The sequence below is a fragment of the Topomyia yanbarensis genome, chromosome 2, assembly GCF_030247195.1.
Source record: "Topomyia yanbarensis strain Yona2022 chromosome 2, ASM3024719v1, whole genome shotgun sequence".
Taxonomy (NCBI): Eukaryota; Metazoa; Arthropoda; class Insecta; order Diptera; family Culicidae; genus Topomyia; species Topomyia yanbarensis.
This window is the reverse complement of record NC_080671.1, coordinates 197,809,148-197,835,901: the sequence shown is the minus strand read 5'-3', so window position 1 is coordinate 197,835,901 and position 26,754 is coordinate 197,809,148. Positions and strand designations below refer to the sequence as shown.

At 36.2% G+C, this 26,754-nt stretch overlaps 1 protein-coding gene across 1 annotated transcript; it reads right to left on the bottom strand.

Moving 5' to 3' along the window:
• Positions 1–8,262: 8,262 nt before the first annotated feature.
• LOC131679974 (tigger transposable element-derived protein 1-like) lies at positions 8,263–9,033 on the bottom strand. Its single transcript, XM_058960717.1, has one exon. The coding sequence runs from the start codon at positions 9,031–9,033 to the stop codon at positions 8,263–8,265; it is 771 nt and encodes a 256-aa protein (XP_058816700.1).
• Between the last annotated feature and the right edge of the window lie 17,721 nt (positions 9,034–26,754).

Sequence of the window (26,754 nt, the reverse complement as noted above, 5' to 3'; positions counted from 1 at the left end):
CAGGTAAATAGAACGTGTGTATGGACATAAAGACGCTGAATCCCTCTGGATAAAGACTCGACACGTCAATCGTTTGTTTACCATTTATCTGTCAGTGTCATTCCAATCGAGCACGAGACCTGTCAATGGCCCTCGTTCCAGAAGGATTCGAAGCGATTTTCTTCGGATTGAGAGTTTTTGGCAGATCTCGCGCTCGATTGGAATGACACTTGCTGATAAATAATAAGAATAAGATAGAGATGGCGAGTTTTTATCCAAAGGGATTCAGTGTCTTTATATGGACACACAACAAACGCATTAAGCCAAATTTACACCTATTCGATCCGATTCAGTGACGGCTCAGATCCGTTCACGGACACCAATATTCTTTCATACACATCAAATGCGTGAATCCTCGCATTAAAATTTATAAAAGTATATTAATGTCCGTTCACGGTACTGAACCGTCACCGATTCGGATCGGATAGGTGTAAATAGTGCTTAAAACTTATCCTGAGGTGACGTGGCGTTGACCACTCAGAAGAATCAGGCCTTTTTGAACCAACAAAACGTTTAGTTGAATCTAACACGTGACGAATGACTGTTTCAAACTAAAATGGGCGTTTCTCGAAAGCATGCATTTGGTTTAGTTCAACAAAAACTTCTGTTTGCATTTTAAATAGAAACATTGTTGAATCAAAATAAAATTCGTTGGATCTAACTGATCCGTTTGTTAAAAACCAACAGTTTGTTTGTTTGTTTTCAACTAAGTTTGAGTTGTTCTCTCCTTTGGTTAATACAAAAGATTTGTTTTTGTTTCTTCGAACTTGTTTGTTGGGTTAAACTTATCATGATTTTGTTGTTTCAAACGAAATATTTGTTGAAACTATTGAAAAGCCAACAAATGAATTTGTTCGTAATTTCAAGCAACAACATTGATTGATTTAAACCTTAATCTTGTTTGTCACTATATCAAACGGGAAAATTGTCATTTGAAACCAAAATTTGTTTATCTTTACCATTTTTTTTTTCTGCGTGACCGAGGTTAACAGGTGTACACATTTTTTCTATGTGTGCATCAGCTGCCACTTTTTTCGGGCAAACAAGAAGAAATGAAGAAGAAAACAGAAGCACGTGGTCCCATACTTCATTCTGATTGGTTAGTGATGTAAACATTTGCTCTTTTGCGATCCCGGACGCCATACTTATTTTTAACACGTGCTTACAAGCTTCGTTTCGATTGGTCGGTTTGTTGATTATGTGCTTCGCGGTCCTGGGCCGACATGATTAATTTCACTAGCAACAAACCAACACACTCAAACATAACGAATGTGAACACCTATACTATAATGCATCTCGGATACTGATGTATCGTCTGAATCGGGTTTCCAGAATCTCCACCCTACTGTACCAGCGATCCCAGATGTGAAGACATGTATGTCTTCGTTTTGAAGACACCCAGTTAAGTTCAGACGAAAAATGTGCCGGTATGCTGGCTGGTTCTAATTGGTATTAAGACATTTTTTTAATAAATGTGGACATTTGAAAAACATACCTGGTATGCCTGTGTTGTACTCAAACCTTCCGAAAATCGGTTTAGTATTCTGAATAGATTCTGTTTCGTTTCCAATTAAATTGCAATAAACGATTGAGATCAACTCATCAAAAAAAGCAAAGCATCTTCGATTATTAACGCATTTTCTACTTGAAATTTCGAGGGACCCTTTAGTACAACATGAGTTAGTACCTCTTGAGCCATGGGATACTCGTGAGTCTATCGTGAGTTTTTAGATTTGCGGGTACCCGGGTGCCCTTTGGGCCTGTTAAAATTGTACACAATGGGTAACAACGTCATTAGAGGTGTACGAAGCTAATTCGTGTATTCTTGACTCGATTGTGTCATCGCCTTTATATGTACAGAGGTATTGACTTCATGTTGCTACATTCAACGATATATTTTGTTTCGCGAAACAAACGCTTCTACTTGATTAATAGTCTGAAACATAATAAGTACGCTATGTGTTACTATGTTTCAATTGCCGCAAGGTTCTACTGTATCGATTTTGTTGGCTATTTTCGGCAAATTTAAGACTAAAGCTACGATTACATTAGACAGTTTCTCTGCACAGTTTTGCCTTTTTTGACTGGCTGCTAATGTAATCGGTATACAGTTGTCCGCAGGCAGTCAAAATATTGATGACCGTTCGACTGTGTGCGGATAAAGTTGGCAGAAAAAACTGTTGCAATGTAATCATAGTGTAATCACATCTCGCAGATAAACTGTCGATACTGTACAGTCAAATTTGACTGTTTCTGCAACTGTACTGCAGAACTTGACTAATTGGCTATTTTGTTGTTTTTTGGACCTTAGAACGGAAAACTAGGACTAGGCAGGCTCATATGGACATGATCGAAAGGAAATGTGAAGAGTCCTTTGCCTTTTGCTAAGTAGGAGTTGGGCACCCAAGTCTACCGCATGGTCATTGATAGAACATAACTCATCATCATGTTTAGGTTTATGTTATGGTCGTTCTAGGCGAGGATTTATGAAGTTTCTTTTGCCGGCGTCGGCGGTAAAACATGATGATGAGTTATGTTCTATCAATGACCATGCGGTAGATTTGGGTGCAACGCCCAACTTCTACTTAGCAGCAGGCAAAGGACTCTTCGCATTTCCTTTCGATCATGTTCATATGAGCCTGCCTAGTCCTAGTTTTCCGTTCTAAGTTTATAACTCATTCACTCTAGAATTAGGGTTACCAACCGTCCTTATTTTAAAGGACATGTCCTTATTTTCAAGGTTTTTGGAAAGCGTCCTTATTTTACTTCAAATGTCCTTAATTTTAGTCTCAAACCTTGGCATATTCAGGGTGGTTCAACATGAAGTTTTTTAACAGGGCATTTTCTAGTAGTAACTGCAAACTGTCATGCTCTTGTACTTTAGTATTGTTTGCCATTTCACAATCGAACGACTTACACTGGCTCACCATCTTCAAATTATTCAACTATATTTCGAAAATTGGCGATCTGTGGGAAATGTGTTTGGTGCACTCCGACCATAATATGGTCGACATAATCGGCCAACTGACTCAACTATTCGCCATACAACCAAAAAGTAAGCGTTGTAGTTCTCGTTATTGGATGATTAGCGAGCAAATCGACCCCATCAAGCACGCAGTGAGGAAAACATAGCGGCGGTGACATCCCCAAGCATTGGAAACCAACATTACTCGAGTAATTAGCCAGATACCACTTGAAATACTCGAATCCGTCATCAAAAATTGGACCAGTCGAATGGACTACCTGAAGCGCCAACATGGTCAACATTTGAAAGAAATTGTTTTCAAACAATAAATGGCAAAAAATGATCTTTCGATTGACAAAAAAACAATTCGCGATTTACTCCATTTTTCATTTTTTTTACTAGATTAAGAAAACGTCACGACGAATCACCCTGTATTAAATTATTCAGATCAACTTTATTCCAAGAGAATCAATTTCAATTCCTTCCAGCGATTTTATTTTGTTAATGCATACTCTCTGTCTCTTAGTCTTAAATTTGCCGAAAATAGCCAACAAAATCGATACAGTAGAATTTTGCGGCAATTGAAACATATGTACTAATTTGTAAAAAAGTAGCTATAAATTCAATTTCTGCTAGCAGAGCTGTGTCATTAATTGCTATCAGCCATCCGTGTGTGCAGAACGAAAAAATCAAAAAGTAGTTCAATCACAATAGGATCGGTGGTTCAACATGAAGTTTTTTAACAGTGCATTTTCTAGTAGTAACTGCAAACTGTCATGCTCTTGTACTTTAGTATTGTTTACCATTTCACAATCGAACGACTTACACTGGCTCACCATCTTCAAATTATTCAACTATATTTCGAAAATCGGCGATCTGTGGGAAATGTGTTTGGTGCACTCCGACCATAATATGGTCGACATAATCGGCCAACTGACTCAACTATTCGCCATACAACCAAAAAGTAAGCGTTGTAGTTCTCGTTATTGGATGATTAGCGAGCAAATCGACCCCATCAAGCACGCAGTGAGGAAAACATAGCGGCGGTGACATCCCCAAGCATTGGAAACCAACATTACTCGAGTAATTAGCCAGATACCACTTGAAATACTCGAATCCGTCATCAAAAATTGGACCAGTCGAATGGACTACCTGAAGCGCCAACATGGTCAACATTTGAAAGAAATTGTTTTCAAACAATAAATGGCAAAAAATGATCTTTCGATTGACAAAAAAAACAATTCGCGATTTACTCCATTTTTCATTTTTTTTACTAGATTAAGAAAACGTCACGACGAATCACCCTGTATTAAATTATTCAGATCAACTTTATTCCAAGAGAATCAATTTCAATTCCTTCCAGCGATTTTATTTTGTTAATGCATACTCTCTGTCTCTTAGTCTTAAATTTGCCGAAAATAGCCAACAAAATCGATACAGTAGAATTTTGCGGCAATTGAAACATATGTACTAATTTGTAAAAAAGTAGCTATAAATTCAATTTCTGCTAGCAGAGCTGTGTCATTAATTGCTATCAGCCATCCGTGTGTGCAGAACGAAAAAATCTAAAAGTAGTTCAATCACAATAGGATCGGTGCGACACCGATAGTTTGGTGTCAATTGAATGCATACGGCACGACTTGATGCCAGCAGAAGAAGAAAATAATGATCGCATGGTCGTTCTAGGCGAGGATTTGTTAAGGTTGAACAGAGAAAAGGCAAAAAGCGAAAACGAAAAAAGCAGTTTTTTCCACACCGTGTGTTAGATCTCTATAAAAATTAATCAGCATTACTGTAACAACATTCTACTTAAGCTGATTGATTTTTATGAAGATCTAACACACGGTGTGGAATAAACTGCTTTTTTCGCTTTCGTTTTTTCCCATTCTCTGTCCAACCTTAAGTTTCTTTTGCCGGCGTCGGCGGTAAAACATGATGATGAGTTATGTTCTATCAATAACCATGCGGTAGACTTGGGTGCAACGCCCACTTTCTACTTAGCAGAAGGCAAAGGACTCTTCACATTTCCTTTCGATCATGTCCATATGAGCCTGCTTAGTCCTAGTTTTCCGTTCTAAGTTTATAACTGATTCACTCTAGAATACCTATCTGTCTTTCAATTTCATTGCTTCTCTTAGTCTTAAATTTGCCGAAAATAGCCAACAAAATCGATAAAGAAGTACGCTATGTCTAACATGGTGAAATCTGACCATCTTTAGCTCCATTTGTACAATTAATTTTTTTTTCACTTCTCGACCAGATGATTTTAAGAGAAATCTCGAAATGTACACAGGAATAAAGTTCGACCACAACATGGCCACGTGGGGCAATGGTTTCAGCGTGAAAAAAGCGCTTTTTGTGATTTTTTTCTTCGAAATTTGGGTGAAGCGAATTGATAAAAACCCTTATATAATTTAATGTATCATTTCGATAACATTCTTTAATTTTCTATTTAAAAATATCGACAAGTGACGACTTTCTGTAGAACGTCAGTGGAAAAACACGATTTGTGGTGTTAACTGCCGTTCAGAAACTAACCGATTTCTTTCAAACTTTGCATACACATTCCATGTATAAAAAGCTATCCCCTACGTTGAGTTTTCGGGTTAATTTTTCAAATACGGGTTTTTTACTCATAAAATGCCGGAATAACTATTTTTCTCGAAAAATTCCGTCGCATAGAAAAAAATACAGAATGCTATATTGAAATGATAAATTATAATGTCATTTGAAAACAAGATTTGAACTTCGCTTCACCCAAATTTCTGAAAAAAAGGCAAAAAAAGTGTTTGTAGGTTCCCGCTTGAGACCGCGTTTATGAGTTTATATGTGCTAAAGCGTTCACTGAATCACCGGAGTGTTTTCATGTTTGTGAGATCGCGGGCATAGTTGTGCGTGGACGAAGCTCAAGCGTTCGTATGTTAACGTGTTTGCAGCGTCTGTATTTGAATTTGCATTTGTATTTAAAATTTGTGTTCATCTGACACTAAGTCTTAATGAACTAAACTAAAAATAATTTACCTAATGTAACAGCAAACAGTGACGTAGTTGGTGTTTCGCATTTCGATGTGTAGTAATGTCCGAGGGCGAAGAACACGGGCTGGGAGGAGTTCGATTTTATAACAGTGTGTATAAGTACAATACACTCAAGTTTTTTTTGTGCGGTATTTTTTTACGCGGTTATTTTACGCGGATTTGGAAATTTACGCGGTTTTCATTTACGCGGATTTTGAAATTTACGCGGTTTTCATTTACGCGGATTTTGAAATTTACGCGGTTTTCATTTACGCGGATTTTGAAATTTACGCGGTATCCATCAACGAGGTTCCCTTTAACGCGGATTCTTAAATTTAAGTGGTCTTCATTTACGCGGATTTTGAAATTTACGCGGTTTTCATTTACGCGGATTTTGAAATTTACGCGGTTTTCATTTACGCGGATTTCGAAATTTACGCGGTTTTCATTTACGCGGTTTTTGAAATTTACGCGGTTTTCATTTACGCGGATTTTAAAATTTACGCGGTTTTCATTTACGTGGTTTTCATTTACGCGGTTTTCATTTACGCGGCCTGTATCCCCCGCGTAAAAAAAACCTGAGTGTACACTGAAGTCTTTTTTTATGCGGTTTTTTTTTTATGCGGTTTTTTTTTATGCGACTTTTTTTATGCGGATTTTCCAAGTTATGCGGTTTTTTTTTATGCGGATTTTCAAAGTTATGCGGTTTTTTTTTATGCGAATTTTCAAAGTTATGCGGTTTTTTTTATGCGGATTTTCCAAGTTATGCGATTTTTTATGCATATTTTCAAAGGTATGCGGTTTTTATGCGGATTTTCAAAGTTATGTGGTTTTATATGCGGATTTTCAAAGTTATGCGATTATTTTTAAGTAGCTTCCTTTTAATTTTTAGGGCATCACTTGCAGCAAATTTTATCGAAAGATAGATCCTCGTGAATGCACATGCTCAAACAAAAGACATAAAATGTTCATATTTTTATTTTAGATTATTAATTACTAGTCTTTGGGTTAAGGGTATGGCGAGTCTTCATGATGACAGTTATTAATTATTAATAATTAATAATAATTAATTAATTAAATACTATATATTTTTGCTCCAAGCAGGAGCGGATGAAGAATAAAATTTCTTAGTGCGTCTGAAATTTTGATTTTGAAATGAATGCATTACTTAATACGCAAAACTGCATTTAATAAAAACCAGTAATACATTTGGTTTGAAATGATTTTCAGTTTGAAATTATTACTTTAAAATTGAAACTAATATATAATTTGCTAACAAAGACGAAAATTTTCGACGGGGTCCGGACCTTCCGGGCCCTCCTCCTGAACCTGCCACTGATTTCAAGTGTTTCAGCGTCGACACATAGCTCGTCTAGTTCGTGTCTGTCGATTGTAGATAGGTGTAAAGCGTACTGAATATGTAATAGACATTTCTACCATTATATTGAACATGACCAGACATTGAATCGAATTTTGGACAAATGAGATAGGCACAATTGCACCACTAGGTGGATTAAACAGGTTTTTTTTCAGTTTAATTCAAGTATTTTTTTTATTTCAATGGCAACTTAAAAACAAAAAAAAAGTTAAAAATTCACGAAAATACATTAATCACTATCGTAAATCACAGCTGAACGCTTACGCTTAGCAGGAAATTTAATGAAGCCTTCGTCATCATCCAGATTTTTTTGTTCATCGAGTAATTTCTTGTAACGCAAAATACAATAATTGAGATCGTTTTTAAACGATATGGCCCTTGGAAGGTTTGGATCGTGTTTTAAAAAATGTTCTGTTAGCTTATCTGCAATATTTAATCCTTCAACAATACGATCGGAAGTAAGTTCTAAATCGTCTTCTGGTATAGAACCAACTGATTCCTGTAGGCTTTCCAGTAATTCATCGTTCTCTATTATTGTGTCCGTTAGTAGCTCGTCGATATCTTTACTGGTCATGTCTTCAAACCCTTCCCCTCCTAGTGCATGAGCCAACAAAAGTATTTCTTCGACCGTATTATCTGATTGCGATCTTACTGAGGCAACACAGTCGGGCCAAAGTGGTCGCCAGCATGCGTTTAACGTTGATTTTTTCATCTCAGACAATGCGGCACCAATAAAAATCAAGCATTCCTTCATTGTGAACTTTTTCCATGCAGTTGGAAGAGATTCAGACTTCTTCTGGTCGAGCTGCTCTAGTATGAACCGAAAAGTGTGTTTAATGTAATGCTTTTTAAAAGTGGCAATAATTCACTGGTCCAGGGGTTGGATTAACGACGTTGTATTTGGAGGTAAAAACATAATCTTTACATTGGCATGATGCAATTCTAAATGCCCTGGCGCGTTATCAATCAGTAAAAGAACGTTGAATGGCAGTCTTTTCTCTTCAAGATAATCTTTAACCTCAGTTATGAATTGTTGTTTGAACCATTGTTCAAACAACTCCTTCGTCATCCAAGCCTTCCGGTTGGATGTCCAATATACTGGAAAGTCATCTGCATTTAAGTTTTTCAAGGCGCGTGGTTGTGCTGATTTATGAATCAGAAGAGGTTTTAGCAATTTATCACCAGATGCATTACTGCAGAACAACAGAGTAATGCGATCTTTTGCAACTTTGAATCCACTGGCGGACTGCTCAGACTTAGTAATGTAAGTCCGACCCGGCATCTTCTTCCAAAAAAGTCCTGTTTCATCTGCATTAAATATTTGATCGGCGTGATAAGCACCATCCTCAATTACCCGCAACAATTTCAATTTGAAAGCGTTTGCAGCCTCGATGTCGGCTGAAGCACTCTCCCCTTTTAGCTTTACGTTGCGGATAGAGTTCTTCTTAATGAAGCGGTAAAACCACCCTTTGCTCGCGGTAAAACTTTTTGAGCTGAAGCTTGTGCTTGGCTCCTCCTGTAGCAGAAGGCCATACAGTTGCAATGCTTTTTCTTTAATAAGCTCACCATCTAGAGGAATCCCCTTCTGAGCATGATCCTCAATCCACAACAACAATCCTTTTTCCATCTTACCCATTCTAGGATCCCTTGCGTATGAAGAAACTTTTGCAGAAACGTCGCCGCCATCAACAACTGTCTTCGATATCTGCGCCTCATTTTTTTTAATGGCTCTTACAGTAGATTCATTTAATCTGAATAGTCGGCTCACAGAAGCTATTGTTTGACCTTCAGAAAGACACTGTAATATTTTTAGTTTTGTGTCCAACGAAATCGAGGTCCTGTGTCTCGAAGTGTGCGATGTCGCAAAACTTGCCATTTGAAAAATTCAGATCACACTGCTGAAAAAATACAGTAAATAGTGATAAAATAATTTCTCCGTCACTTTGTATTAAAATAAAATTGTAAAAAAAAACATCAACATGCAAAACATGGAATTAAAATCTATATATGTACTTACAATAGCGCGGTGTTGTGGCAGTATGAACCTTACGGTTGAAAAAAAATTAACTGTATATAAAAAAAATTGACAAGTTGGATATGCTTTAAAACTATGCTTTTCAAGTTAATTCGCCGTGATTTCAAACAAAACTGATGTCGTGCTTTCGCTTAAGCCTCTTTTATAATAAACAAAAAAGATTCTAGAAGTTTCTTGAAGATGATTCACGAACGAGATTATTCTCCGACCAGAACGTTCTTTAACCAACCAGACACACTGCACCGCGAAACATCTCGACTCCAAGCAACGGCCCAATTCACTTGCGGTGCCACGAAGGAGGAAGAAGGAGACGAAATACACATGCGCCAACACACAGCAGCACGAATCACACCGATTACGCCATCCCGCACGCTGATTGGTGAACCAATCAGCATCAGTCGTTCAGTTCGCCGGAGCAGTGTATGATTCATGTATAAATAGCAGAACTCCTAAATATATTAATTCAGTTTCGAACCTTTATAGAGTGAAAATCTAATAATACAAAAGTAGTGGAAAAATCACAAGTTGTAAGCTGGATCAATTGGATCCCGAACGTTCCTGTTCCACCTTTGCTATAGTGCACCATTGCTCCCTGTACCTTGTATATTATCCTTGACATACAAAATATGTTAATGTTTTGTTAATTGTGATTTTAAGATACAAAGGTTCAAAATTTAATTTACGTAGAATTTGCGTAGAAATTTATCAAATCGTTCGCTCTTAGCAACCAACAAATAACGGTACCGGTATTCGTTTAAAAATAAAAGTAGTATGATCATACCAACAACCAATACTACGGATATGTCCCTCACATTATCTACTGCTAGTTTCTGATCTCCTAAGTAACTTTGCCTCTCTAAAGATTACCTTTTAATGTAGATTTCCAAAGTTATGCGTTTTTATGCGGATTTGTTATGTGGATTTTTTAATGTAGATTTTCAAACTTATGTGCATTTTTTATGCTGATTTTCAAAGTTATGCGGTTTTTGTTTATGCGGATTTTCAAAGTTATGCGGTTTTTTTTATGCGGATTTTCAAAGTTATGCGGTTTTTGTTTATGCGGATTTTCAAAGTTATGCGGTTTTTTTTATGCGGATTTTCAAAGTTATGCGGTTTTTTTATGCGGTTTTTTTTATGCGGTACGTATCCCCCGCATAAAAAAAACTTCAGTGTATAGGCATGCTTCAGATACTAGAAGAGAGTTCCCCCATGTCACTAGAATGAGCCAGTCATGTTGTCTTGTTGTATAGTGTCTAGTGGATATGAGCAACAATGTTTGTGACTGGTCCAACTGAGAGCATGAATCTAGTTTGCTAGCACCGAGGAGAGTAGTAACACCCCAGTAAAATTTTACTGTACCCAGTAATTCAAATTAAGTGTGTTGGGATACCGTAGGGAGATGGGGTAGAGGTACAGGAATTGTCCACGCTTGTCCATGGGGGGAGAGGAGGCAGTCAAAAACGAAGATTTTTGTCCACGTGGTATATGAATGGCCCCATGCCGAATAAAGATAAAAATGATGCAAAGAAAGAAGCGTATAATATAACCAATATTATTTTTATATACATGAGTAGTGGAAAAGCAAACTAATTCAATAGAAAAAAGAATATATGTAACATGCAACATGAACTCGTCTTGATGAACAGAAAACTATCAACCATTAACGATAAGCGTACTGTATTAGAATTTTATAATACTAAGCTGACCGGGAATTGATGATTCACGTGAGTCGGTAAATATATCGTACCTTAACTCTCTGCTGCAAAACCCCGCCTTTGGGCGGGTTACGGGAAAATCGCTATAGAATATTCAAAACACCATTGTATGTTGTCACCACTATGGAAACCTCTTCACAACATTTCCATTAATCATACAAATACATCGTTTGCAAATCGCTATGTCGAACACATTCAACGTTGAAAGTTGAAAATTTGAGGAAAACGGAAAAAACTGTATTTTGTGTAATAAAGTTAACCTTTTCATGCCCAACTTTTTTCTAGTGCATGCAGGGTTTCAAAACTATTTTTCCTTGAAATCGGTGGGGTCAAGATACACGAAAAGCCTTTTTTTGTAGTATTTGTCTTTATTGAAGCAGGGAAAAGCCCCTGGGAGTGCAAATTTTTAGCCGCTTTCTCCCACAGGCACAAAACCTACTTGTCTTTTCATCTGGTATTACAATGATTTTAAATCCTACTAGCTAACCCAGTGAACTTTAAGTTCTTTGAAGGGTTGGCAAATGGTTTCTATATATATTTTTGGCATGATAATTTAAACAGATAAAATAAAGCAGATTTTTTTATTTATGCTGTTCTTATATAAATTATTTTTAAAGATATCGCGCTAGGCTACAGCTTAAGTGAAGTTTCAGTTTTTTTGTGAATGAATTCCTATTTGTTGAGTTTTTTATATCAGTAGGCAAGTTATTGTATATAATGATACCATCGTGTTAACCTTTTTCTTCCGTATTCTGTTCTAATTATATGCAATTGAAAGTGATTTGAGCGTCTAGTGTGATGCGAATGACTTTGTCTGGTAAGTTGTTGGTTTGAAAGCGTGTCTTCTATTGCAGTTATTTTAAAAATATAGGTCAGTTTCCTGTAATCATGTAAGGCTTGCAAGGGTAAGATATTTTTTACTACTTCCTCGCATAGTCGTATCTTAGGAAAATCATACGGTAACTTGTAAACAGCACGTAATTATTAATTCTGTACAAATTTTAGTTTTTGAAGTGCAGTTTTTGGTGCAGCTCCCCATACGCTCACTAGGTATTGCAACCTGGAGTGCAAATGTGCAAAATAAATGTTTTTCAGGATTTTCGAGGGAATAAAGTGAGATAGTTTGCGGATTAGTCCGCAGAGTGGTGATAATTTTTTGACCAAATGATCTATATGGGAGCGCCAAGACAATGTTTCATTTAAAATCAGACCTAAGTACTTGTATTCCATAACTTGTTCTATATTGGTCTGCCCTAGAGATAATCTCAAGGTTGTGTTTACACGGCTTCTCCTGGATTTAAAGACGATTGTTTTAGTTTTTGCTACATTCAATGATAACATGTTTTGGTTGAAGTAATCGTTCAGCATTACTACATCCGATTGCATAGGAACTTCAATATATGATACATCTTTACTAACGTAGAAGCAAGCAGCATCATCAGCAAACAATCTCAATTTTCCTCTAAGAACTCTGGAATATATCGTTTATATACAGTAGAAATAGTAAGGGACACAAACTGCTGCCCTGTGGCACTCCTATAGAAATTGGTTTTAATGAACTGCGAACATTGTGTATTTCGACAAATTGGGATCTACCACCTAAATAGCTGTTAATTAGATTACCTGGAATTCCCCGAATGCCTAATAACTCTAGTTTTGCTTTCAGAATGGTATAGACGATAGACCTGTTGAAAGTTTTCCGTAAATCGATGAACAATGTCCCTACAATATTTTTCGTATCGAATGCGCTAAGAATATCATCAATTGACTCCATGCAAGCAGTTTCTGTGCTAGAACCTTTTCTGAAACCAAACTGATTGCTAAATAAAATATTATTAGCTTTTGCAAATGACATGATTCGTTCGGTTAAAATTTTTTCAAAAATTTTGCTAAAGATAGAGATTGTGGCGATTGGTCTGTAATTGCCAATATCCTCAGGGTTACCACCTTTAAAAATTAGTATGACCCGCGAAGTTTTTAAACAATTTGGGAACTCCCCTTCCGATATGGCTTCGTTGAAAACTCTGGACAAAATATTTGAGAGAATAATTCTATTTTTTTAACATCCGAAACAGTTATTTTATCTGGGCCTGGACATTTGTTGGGCAACAGCTTGTTGATAATGTTTCTAATTTCCACATCTTCTACAGGTTCAAGAAAAGTGGATCTTTCAATTCTACTAATTGTTCTATATTTGTTAAAGTTTCTGTTGCTATTCAGGCGACTAGCCAGTCCCAAACCAACTGTAGTAAAATAGTGATTGAATTGTGTTGCCATTTTCGAAGGATCTTCTGTACTGCTACCATCCACTGTGATTGAAAATTTCTGTTTGTGCTGTCCCTGCTTTCCTAGCAGTTTACTGATATTGTTCCACATTTTTTTTATATTTCCATTACTAAATAAGTTTCTATAGTAATTTGATTTAGCTATTTGTTTTGCGCTGTGTAATTTTTTGTTAACATGTCTTAGGAGTTCACTTGTACGGATATCGGTGGGGTGTATTTTTCGTATTCTGTGTAATTTTTTATTTGCATGAGTTTCCAAACATCGAAGTTAAACCATGGGCAAGCCTTATCTTTAATTTTTACTTCAATTTCAATATATTTGGTATGTTTTAATCTTAGTTCGTTATATTTATCGATGATCTGAAGCAAGGTATCATTAGGATTAAGTTCATTCGGGATGTTGCTCAAAAACTGCGCAAAATCAGACTGAAATGAATGATTATTTAGAATATGTTTTACCAATTTAATTTGTTTTGTCTTCGTTTTCGGCTCGACTTGGGTTGAAACGGGAATATGATCACTAATGTCATTATAGATTGTGCTGTTGGCAGGGCTGGAAACGTGACTTTTTTTTATGAATGTCATAAGCTTACAAACTTTCACGCTGCTGCCCGAGCAGGAAAGTCATAGACGAATTTCATGGTTGGTGTACGTATGAATGTCGTTCAATGAATGTAATCTCTTTGGTGTGCGTGAATGCCGCCACACAGCAGTTTTGTTTCCCGCCACCAAGGCTGGAAGAAGTCATTTCGAATTTCATTTTAATGCGAAAGTTCGGGAAAAAACCAATACGACAGCACCGATGCTAGTTTGACTTCGGCTGCTGTGCATGTAAACGGACGAGAGAAAAGCAAAAACGTTCGTGCTGTTGATCGTGCCTGTTACATGTTCGTGAAAGTTCGGTTATTCGGCTTGCTGCCGTAGTTGGGTTTCGTTCGCTAGCTGTTGCGAATGTATGTGAATGGCCCGTGTGTTTTACTTGCATCATCCGTTGCGTTGGAACTGTTGCAAATAAATTTCATAGCAGCGGCTCAAAATGAATGTAGTGAACGACATTCATGGCTCATATTTGCAAGATTGGAATGTGCGGCAGTTCGTTTTTCGCTTGCTATAGGAAAGGACTGCAAGCAAAATGTTAGCGGTCACATAGTATCGTTGAAAGGAAAGTTGTTGGCCATTGAAAATCTATAGTTTTGTATATTTACAATTCGCTGATGCGTCAAAATAGAAATATTTTCAACTTTTAGTAATGAGTTTATTGAAGGAGAAGTTGTTGGCCGTTGAAAATCAGTAGTTTTGTACATTTACAATGCGCAGGGGGTCTGCCGATGCGTGAAAATGGAAATGTTTTCAGCTTTTTAGTAATGAGTTTTATATTGAAGGGGAATTCGTTGACCGTTGAAAATCAATAGTTTTGACATTTAAAATGCGCCGATGCGTCAAAATGGAGAAGTTTTAAACTTTTTAGTAATGAGTTTTATATTGAAAGGGAAATTGTTGGCCATTCAAAATCAATAGTTAAGTAATAATAGTTAAATTATGCGTAAATAACCACAAAACTGCTTTTTAGTTGAACAACAGTCTAACTAGTGGAGGTCTAACTAAAACACGGTCCAGTCAAAGAGTTACGAACCAGAGAATAAACCCCAATAAAAAAAATTATACACAAACTTTAACCCAGTCCAACGATTCCACATATTGTTTGGATGATACCCTGAACAGGTCGTTAGGCTCTTGGATCATTAGATGTTTATTAGGGAAGACTGTACAGATTTTTTTATTAGGATGCACATTTCCAACAAAGCTATCTGACAGCTCTGGAAAATTTTAATATGGAATCAAGATGTAAATATTAGAAAGGTGTGAACATTGTCGCGTCTGGGTCAGGGTTACCATATTCACAGATTTTTCTGTAATGTCACAGATTTTTTTCACAATTTTTGATCACAGATTCTTTTTCACAGATGACAGGTTTGTTGCATTTTGTCATCACAGATGGTAAAAAGATTTTTTTCGCCGAAACACAGATGTCAATGTGGCATCCCTGGTCTGGGTGTGTTTCTTGACAGTCAAATTGGTCGATGTTAGGTCAACACTAAGACAAGACGTGACAATCGGCTTCTTATTTTTCCTTCGATATTCTTCTTTTCGCGCATTTTCTTCCTGCCATCTTCCGAACAGTGTCGCTATTTTTATTAATGAAAATGAAGGCTTGTTAATTTATTTTATGCCGGCAATATTTTGTATCTTGAATCCACTATATTGGTGAATGGCACCGTTTTTCTATATCATGGGTGTTTAGTAAGGTTTGATGAAGCCATTTTCTGAAAAATTTTAGATTATATTGTGGTTTCTGTCTTATTTTTGTTAAAGATAATCAACCACGTGTACGGTAAATGCATGATAAATACTTGTTTCACTTTGCCGTACAATTTCTTTTCAATTTAGTCATTTTTTCTTCTTTAACGATAATAATTTTATTTGTCAAAAGTAATGACAATCTTTTCTATAAATATTGCAACACTGCCAAACATCATTTCGCTATCTCTGCAGTAACATTGCGTACGGTAAAAAAGTCAGAATCAACCAATCAGGAGCTGGACCATTCTGACGTAAAATTGGAACAAAACGCCCCCCTATTGTCATGTCACGTGTTATTGAATCGTGTGAACGCTGTGACATCGAGATATTACAAATTTACATATATTCAGTTTTAAATTCCTCCAATGATCATTCTCTTGCATAGACCGTTTACAATATTAAATTATAGTCTCGTCAAACAGCAAGTGGCATAAACCCCAATATGATAACGGATAAGATTTTTACATATGTGACGCCAGTGTTTTGATTTTACATCCGACAGGATTGGGATGGCGTAAATACTACATCATTCTAAAAAACAAATCATTAATTGGAACAAATTGATTTGAATATAACAATTTAGCATTTTCAAGTTTTCTGAGTTTTTCAGAGTTTGCCACCAATAATCTTATTATACACATTGTGTTGTGTTATGCACATTGTGTTTGTCAAATTGGTCACTCTTCGCATTTTTCTTTTGATACGCAATTCTCACTTCGACATAGATCTTTCATGAGGGCCTAAATCAGTGATGCCGCAAGTCCAGATTTATGTAGAAAGGTACAGATTTCTGAAGCATTTTTGGCACAGATTCTGTACGGTACCCGAATAAACATCTAATGATCCAAGAGCCTAACGACCTGTTCAGGGTATCATTCATACATTATGTGGAATCGTTGGACTATGTGGGTTAAAGTTTGTGTATAATTTTTTTATTAGGGTGCAGATTACAGATTTTTGTAAAAAAGTACAGATTGGTAGATTTTTTACATTACAGCAAGGTAAAATAATTTAACCCTGCGATGCATCCCAGTAAACAGTTGAGTTAGGCAGCAGTGATGGCAAGAATCTGAAGTGGAGCTGGTACTGATTGAGCTTGAACTGAAGCTGACATTATAATGCAATATGCGAGAAACATGCTTCTAGCAAATCAAAGGGATGATGTCTAATAAAAGCTGAGCGAATCTTCTCGGAGTGCATACGTTTACTCTGACGTACTCCATTTGAATTCCTGCAAGCCGGTTTCTCGCATCTTATTGATATTTCCAACCCCATCTCAGCTTCTCGCCGCTACTCTGTTGGCCACCATTGGTTGGCAAACAAAGTGGCAGTGAAAATTTGAGCTGGAGCTGATATTGACATTACCCAGTCAAACTCATCCAGAATTCTAACTGGTTTCCCACACTACTTTTAAAGTGAACGGCAAGTTACGGCGCCGCCTTTTAGTTTACTGGGTTCTTGCGGAATTCCAGCTCAAATAAAACAACCGAGTCAGAATGTCTGGTTTGATTTCCCCGAATGGAAAATATGAAGAAGAAAAATGATTTTTTTTAACAACCTCGTTATTGTTTGGGTACATAATCCGGTCCTTCTTTCGATAGAAGAGTGCAGATAGAAAGGATCCCGGTACAGATTTAATTGTGGCAATACTGGCCTAAATCGCTAATGTAAGAAAACCGAGTTTTCGCTGCTATGATATTATGCGACTAAAATACTGCAAGGTAGCGGTAAAAATGATCGAAAACATTTCCTTTTGAGATTTCCACTATGGAAATATGCCAAAATGTAATGGTGGGTTATGAAAAAAGAATATTTTTGTACATTTAATTGTTTCTTATGTATTGGCACAAAATTATTAATGAAACGATTTATTTTCCTGATGAAAGGAGAAAAATAATGAATATTTTGTCTTGCAATACCATCATTCTGTAACTTGATTATGCTACTACCGCATAAAAAAGTTTCCATTATGTCACATTGGTGGTTGCCCGTGTGTATTGTAAATGTCCAAAACTATTAATTTTTAACGGCCAACAACTTCTATTCATTTTCAATGGCCAACAATTTCCCCTTCACTATAAAATTCATTACTAAAAAGTTGAAAACATTTCCATTTTGACGCATCGGCGGACCCCCCTGCGCATTATAAATGTCAAAACTATTGATTTTCAACGGTCAACAATTTTCCCTTCAATATAAAACTCATTACTGAAAACTTGAAAACATTTCCATTTTGACGCATCGGCGGATCCCCCTGCGCATTGGATATGTACAAAACTATTGATTTTCAACGGCCAACAATTTCTCCTTCAATATAAAACTCATTACCAAAAAGCTGAAAACATTTCCATTTTAACGCATCGGTGGACCCCCCTGCGCATTGTAAATGTAACTATTGATTTTCAGCGGCCAACGAATTCCCCTTCAATATAAAACTCATTACTGAAAACTTGAAAACATTTCCATTTTGACGCATCGGCGGACCCCCTGCGCATATTAAATGTCAAAACTATTGATTTTCAACGGCCAACGAATTCCCCTTCAATATAAAACTCATTACCAAAAAGCTGAAAACATTTCCATTTTAACGCATCGGCGGACCCCCCCTACGCATTGTAAATGTACAAAACTATTGATTTTCAGCGGCCAACGAATTCCCCTTCAATATAAAACTCATTACTAAAAAGTTTAAAACATTTCCATTTTCACGCATCGGCGGACTCTCCTGCGCATTTTAAATGTCAAAACTATTGATTTTCAACGGTTAACAATTTTCCCTTCAATGTAAAACTCATTACTGAAAACTTGAAAACATTTCCATTTTGACACATCGGCAGACCCCCTGCGCATTGTAAATGTTCAAAACTATTGATTTTCAACGGTCAACAATTTTCCCTTCAATATAAAACTCATTACTGAAAACTTGAAAACATTTCCATTTTGACGCATCGGCGGATCCCCCTGCGCATTGGAAATGTACAAAACTATTGATTTTCAACGGCCAACAATTTCTCCTTCAATATAAAACTCATTACCAAAAAGCTGAAAACATTTCCATTTTAACGCATCGGTGGACCCCCCTGCGCATTGTAAATGTAACTATTGATTTTCAGCGGCCAACGAATTCCCCTTCAATATAAAACTCATTACTGAAAACTTGAAAACATTTCCATTTTGACGCATCGGCGGACCCCCTGCGCATATTAAATGTCAAAACTATTGATTTTCAACGGCCAACGAATTCCCCTTCAATATAAAACTCATTACCAAAAAGCTGAAAACATTTCCATTTTAACGCATCGGCGGAACCCCCCTGCGCATTGTAAATGTTCAAAACTATTGATTTTCAGCGGCCAACGAATTCCCCTTCAATATAAAACTCATTACTAAAAAGTTTAAAACATTTCCATTTTCACGCATCGGCGGACTCTCCTGCGCATTTTAAATGTCAAAACTATTGATTTTCAACGGTTAACAATTTTCCCTTCAATGTAAAACTCATTACTGAAAACTTGAAAACATTTCCATTTTGACACATCGGCAGACCCCCTGCGCATTGTAAATGTTCAAAACTATTGATTTTCAACGGTCAACAATTTTCCCTTCAATATAAAACTCATTACTGAAAACTTGAAAACATTTCCATTTTGACGCATCGGCGGATCCCCCTGCGCATTGGAAATGTACAAAACTATTGATTTTCAACGGCCAACAATTTCTCCTTCAATATAAAACTCATTACCAAAAAGCTGAAAACATTTCCATTTTGACGCATCGGCGGACCCCCTGCGTATATTAAATGTCAAAACTATTGATTTTCAACGGCCAACGAATTCCCCTTCAATATAAAACTCATTACCAAAAAGCTGAAAACATTTCCATTTTAACGCATCGGCGGACCCCCCCTGCGCATTGTAAATGTACAAAACTATTGATTTTCAGCGGCCAACGAATTCCCCTTCAATATAAAACTCATTACTAAAAAGTTTAAAACATTTCCATTTTCACGCATCGGCGGACTCTCCTGCGCATTTTAAATGTCAAAACTATTGATTTTCAACGGTCAACAATTTTCCCTTCAATGTAAAACTCATTACTGAAATCTTGAAAACATTTCCATTTTGACACATCGGCAGACCCCCTGCGCATTGTAAATGTTCAAAACTATTGATTTTCAACGGCCAACGAATTTCCCTTCAATATAAAACTCATTACTAAAAAGTTTAAAACATTTCCATTTTCACGCATCGGCAGACCCCCTGCGCATTGTAAATGTACAAAACTACTGATTTTCAACGGCCAACAACTTCTTCTTCAATATAAAACTCAATACTAAAAAGTTGAAAATATTTTAATTTTGACGCATCAGCGAATTGTAAATATACAAAACTATAGATTTTCAATGGCCAACAACTTTCCTTTCAACGATACTATGTGACCGCTAACATTTTGCTTGCAGTCCTTTCCTATAGCAAGCGAAAAACGAACTGCCGCACATTCCAATCTTGCAAATATGAGCCATGAATGTCGTTCACTACATTCATTTTGAGCCGCTGCTATGAAATTTATTTGCAACAGTTCCAACGCAACGGATGATGCAAGTAAAACACACGGGCCATTCACATACATTCGCAACAGCTAGCGAACGAAACCCAACTACGGCAGCAAGCCGAATAACCGAACTTTCACGAACATGTAACAGGCACGATCAGCAGCACGAACGTTTTTGCTTTTCTCTCGTCCGTTTACATGCACAGCAGCCGAAGTCAAACTAGCAGCGGTGCTGTCGTATTGGTTTTTCCCGAACTTTCGCTTAAAAATGTTATTTGAAATGACTTCTTCCAGCCTTGGCTGTTGGTAATAGTAGTAAAGTTGTCCACATTGCAAACCACATGATCGAGGATGTTTTCACTAGGAAGTGACAAGATTTTTGTATTCGAGAACAATTGAATTAGTTTTATTCGCTGGGATATTTATATCGCCCAGTATTACAGTTGGTGAATGGATATAACTTTCCATGACTGATTCCAAAAAATCTTTGAATTCATTCCCATCGGAGGAAGGAGGACGATACACAGCACATACATATAAGTTTTCCGATTTCGTTAGCCTATCAGTAGCGTCTGGCTCAAATGGCACGTTCCCCATGTTGATCGGAGATTCGTTAGCCTAACGCGTATGTTAATATATTGAAAGCATAATTCTGCGTTATCAGTTTGTACAAGCGCAAAATCATATGCAGCTTTTATAAAAACCATTAGCCCGCCACATTTTCTGCCAACCCTACTCGAGTTTATCTTAGTATATCCAGGAATATTATAATACAATTCAATTTCATTAGCAATCCACGTTTCAGTAATAACAATAATATCAATTCTTATTTTCAATTCATTAATAAACAGAACAAAATCATAAAATTTGGATAAATCATTTTTTCGTAAAGATAGGTGCTTCCATGGCAGTGCTAGAAGATGGTCAATTTTTACCTTCTAATGCTCAATACAATTGGGTCATTAAATGAGAAAAAAAATCTTTTTTTATTACATACATCGATAAAGCTGATTTTAGTGATTGCAACAATGTTTATTTTTCCATTTCAGGAAACGTGAAAATAATATTAAAATTTAAAATAAAGAAATATGTTGACAGTCTGGATTTGACACTATCAGAAGCATTTGACATATCGAATTTCACGACAAATGATTCCCTGTCAGAAAAAATTAATACATGTTTACCCGGTTTTCCCGCAGGGTTATTTTTATTTGACATAAACACCATACAATGCATATAGTTTTTTTTTCGTTTTGGGTGTTGTCTTGATAGGCCAAATGTAAACAACCGCAGTTTTCCTATGTATGGTTGCCAAGTTTAGATAAGATTTATTTTAACAAACAAAAAAATCGTTTTTACGTATTACAACGAATTTTTTTTTTTTGAAATAATGTTATATTATGTATATTGGACCTAAAATTTATCGAATGGAACGGAAAACTATATATAGCTTAATGACCCAATTCTCCTAGAATAATTACAATAGTCCAATTGCGTGGAAAACGTAACCAATGACAGTCTAAATTGATAAGTTTTATCAGTTTTCAATAATATTACACCATAACGAAGATATATGAAAAAATCATTTTCCGTTGTCAACGTAAACTGTCCCTGGCAGCACTGCTCCCTCGGAATCCAATCAGACTAATTGCAATAACTTCAGTTCTAGAACTGATCATTGTAAACGTTAATATTCAAATTAAAGGCAATAAACACATTAAGGAGCCTTACTTGTTTTTGTGAGCAAATCTCGCCTCAATCGAAAGTTATAGCTGTTTAAAAACGTTGTTGTCCACAAACAACATGGGCATGAATGGGTTAAAAAAATGTTTATGCTTTTTAAAATTTTTGGAGAAAATAAACAAATATTATCATATTGCTAGCTCGTACATGCAGAATTTTATTTATGCAGCGATAGCATACTTTTCTATCTGCCTCTCGTTTCTTCTGCTATAAATTTTATGCATTGGACATATTCGGTCTATCCACTCATTGAATGCTTACTAGAAGTATATGCATAAAAATCACAGAAGAAGAAGAGAGACAGGAATAGAAAGTATGCTAACTATGCATATTTTTGTATCTCAGTGTAGTAAGGGAATGTAGTCTTGGTCGGGACGGGTTTGTTTAGAAGCTGATATTTTGTTTCCATGACAATATTTTTTAGCTTGTAGTACACCTTTTTGTACAGTGGCGTAGTAGCGGGGGGGGGTTTTGGGGACAAAACCCCCCCCGAAATATTTTACGTGATAAAAAATTGTGCATGTTAAACAAAAATGTGCCTACTCTTTAATTAGAATCCTCTAAGTTTGTTTTGAAAATATTTTCTTATAAGTTCCATGTAGTGAAAATTGTTTTGCGAAACATTGCTTTCCTTTTTAACGTTGCGCACTTTTGGTAATATTCGAATGAAGATCCCTTAAGAATTTTGGAAATCACTATTTCAAAGGTCGTAAGCGAATGCGGTATAAGGTGGGTTGAGCATATACCCAGTTAAGCTCAGCCGGAAATGAACTGGAATTCCGGCTGGTTCCAGTTCGCATTCCGGCTCCAGTGACACAACCGATTCTAGTTAGAATCGGTTGTGTCACTGGAGCCGGAATACGAACTGGAACCAGCCAGAATTCCAGTTCAGTTCCGGCTGAACTTTACTGGGTAGTCGCCGATCTCAAATATCAACTGATGCACTCTCGCAAATGTTCACTGAAAATGTAAAATAAATATGTTTAACTCACAACTACAGTAGATTATGTGCGAAGGCTAAAGATGACATATGCGGACATAAATGTCAATTAAAGCAATCTAAGTAACATAAAACACACCCGCGAAAAAAAACCGTTAGCCACTTTGTTGATTGGCAAATGTAATTAAACATTCCAGTAAGATGCTCAAAATGGTTGTTTTGAAAATGAAGCAAAATGTATTTTGTATATCAAGAACCCACTAATGAATTAAACGTTCCAAAATTAGTCGCAAAAATTTCTTTAAAAAATTTTTTGAGCCTTCTCAACAAATTAATTATTTTTGACCCAAAGCATAATGATTTTTTTTTACAAGCTGTGGTATCAAAAACGATTTAGCACACGAAAATTAATACTGTCGTGCGGGGCTACTTTGGATATGTGGGGCTACTTTTCTCACTTTAGTTTTTCATGTTTTATTATTGAAAAGGCCTCTTTTATTTTATATCGAATTCAAGAAGTGTGCAAAGTAGCCACCAGCTAGTTCACATAAAATATTTTTAAACGCTATATGAACAACTTTTCTAAGTGTGAACCAATTCTGCTCATATTTGGCATACATAATACATACACGATGAAGATAAATCTGTGCTGATATACAAATCCATCGATTATTAAAGGAGTTATAATTTGCCAAAATTGAAAAATTGACAAAAAGTGCGTAAAGATACCCCGCACGACGCTATACACAAATTTTAAGAATGACTTCGAAAAAAATATATTTTCGAGACACCCCAATGTACAGTAAATGCTTATTTTTTAAATATTTTAATATCGAAAACGAATTCAGCGTACCAAAATTACATGAAACCGTCCTACTTGAACCGGTACGGCAAAGTCTCGACTTTAGTCCACCTTTTGTTCTAATTCGTGCCACCGTGTGTGTACATAAGGTAGATATGCTCAAGACAAAATGAGTCGCCACTAGTTATGATTAGTGAGAGAAAGAGAAAACTGCTACCACAAACCTGCGTGTTCTAGTGAACTGTCAAAAAAGTGAGGGTCAGTAAAAAGGCTAAAGTGTAAAGTCACTACGTTTTTAAGTGAAACGAAATCCTTTCAAGGTAAGTTTTTCTTGCTCTAGCACTCTCGTTTACTCTAACTCTTCCGGTGGGCGGTGGCAACCACATTTGTAATGAAATGCCTCCGGGTGGTGACCATCTGGATAAGCAGCTAATCATCCCAGAGCTTGACTAGCTTACAGTTTCCTATGATCAATTAAAGCAGTATTAAATTCAAACCATAGGAATGAGTGTGTACTTGAGAAAAAATGTTATTTCACTATTATCGTTATATAATTTGTCAATTGGTGTTAATGCACATCTTTTTAATATTGTTGAAAACAACAACATCAATGAACAATTACTTGAATTAGCAATGAACATATATAACACTACTTTCCCGGTAAAATACTGTAAATAGTGTCATTAAATAAAATACAGTTATCATTTCACTGAAAAATTTGCTTATAAATTTACCTATCGTTTAATCATTATTTCATTTTGCGGATATCGCTATGAAATTACTTTCCCAATTTATAGGTTATCATCTTTAAAATGGATAAGTGGGTGATAAAACGGCCGAGAATCGCGTATGATGACCAAAAACAGCATACTGAAAGTTCCTCTGCTAGTGGAAACAATGAGAGTGGAAGCTATCAAAGTGTGAGCAGTGTAGAGCATGAAAGTAAATATTCCTGGCAGTCAAAATAAAAAAAAACTTTCCAAATTCCCAATATAAATATTACAAATGATGTGCTTAACATCCTTAGAATCAGAAAATTTCATCATATTAACGAATAATCTAAGAACGCTACTGAAAATACAGATAAAATATGTGTTTACTCTTTAATTACCCTATTTTAGCTAAATATGCTTAATATTTATTTTTTATTTTTAACTTGTTTTACAACGTTTCAATTTCAAATTTATTTAATTTTCAAATTTTGTTTTCTTAGTTTTACTAAATTACTAAAAAATGTGTTATTTTTTCTGTAACCAGAATTTTGGAGATACTTTCTTAAAAATGATCCATTTTCCAAAAAATAGAAACTATGGAAATCTCAAAAAAAAATGTTGGTGTAGGTCTCATTTTAAAAGCTGTCTATTAAAAGTTTGGCATGCAAAAGCATAATTATAAATAAATACATGAATAGGTATTTTTTCAGAGATTGATGAAAGTTCAAGGATGGAGGTGGATTACTCCTCGCCAGACATCGGTATTTATTTCGAGCGAAAACTAACAGATGAAGAGAAATATAAAATCCTTAAAAATCGTTGGATACCAGATGAGCTTTTCAAATTCCCAGCCAGTGGCTCAAGAAATCTAAAATTTCAAAGCAAATGGCTTAGAGAATTTACATGGCTTGTTTACTCTAAGATGCTGGATGGAGCATTCTGCCATTTTTGTGTTTTCTTTACTCCTGCAGAAGTAGGAAAGGGAAGTCATACCCCTGCCCGGTCTCTCGTAACCCTTGCATTTCGTCGATGGAAAGACGCTAAAGAGCAATTTCGAATTCATCAAGATCTCGAATACCACAAAGCCGCGATTATTTCTGCCCAAAATTTTTTTGATATAGCAGAAGGAAAGACTGTTGACATCAGTTTACAGTTAAATCAACAACAAAAAGCTGAAATTCAACAAAATCGTCAAATTCTTAAATCAATTGTTGACACGATCATATTCATTGGTAGACAAGAAATTGCCTTAAGAGGACATCGTGATGCTGGCCCAATCTCATTACAGTCTCCTCTACATAACGATGGCAACTTTAGATCTCTTCTACGATTTCGCATGAACGCTGGCGACGAGATTTTAGTGCAACATTTGGTTCAATCGGTTCAATGGTTCAAACAATGAAAAGTCGTGTAACAAGTTACACAAGTCCACAGATTCAAAATGAACTGATTGAAATTTGCGGCAATATAATAATTGAAAAGCTTGTATCAAAAATAAATAAAAGCGAATGTTGCACTATACTTGCAGATGGGACGACTGACGTCAGTGGCATGGAGCAATACTCATTATGCTTCCGTTATACTGAAAAAATAAAAGAAGAATTGATTTTAAGGGAAGATTTTCTTCAGTTTATCCCCATTGAAGATGGCAGCGGTAGGGGACTTGCATCGGCGTTGGTGAATGTTTCTCAAAAATTGGGAATAAATTTAAACTTTTTGGTATCTCAAGGTTATGATGGTGCAGCTGTAATGAGTGGAGAGTGGAATGGATGTGCTGCGGTTGTTATGGAACAATATCCTTGTGCACTGTACGTTCATTGCGCTAGCCATTCATTGAATTTGGCAGTTGGTGAAGCATGCTCCGTTCCTCTTATAAGGAACTGTCTCGGATCGATCAAACAAATCATTTCATTCTTCAGGCCTTCGGCAAAACGCGAAGCTATTCTAGCAAGTTTTATCGAAGATGTGAGCTGTTCAACCAAAAGGGAACGCTTGAAGAAATTGTGCGAAACAAGGTGGACTGAAAGACTTGAGTCTGTTATAACATTCAAAGAAATGTTTGTTCCAATATTTCTCAGCCTGGAAAAAATTCAAGAATCCGGTAGTGGAGAAACATCCAAAAATGCTTTCAGCTATTATCGAACTCTTGAAAGTGGTGCATTTATAGTATCCATGGTTGTGATCAACGAAATATTTTCTCTGACTCATCCTT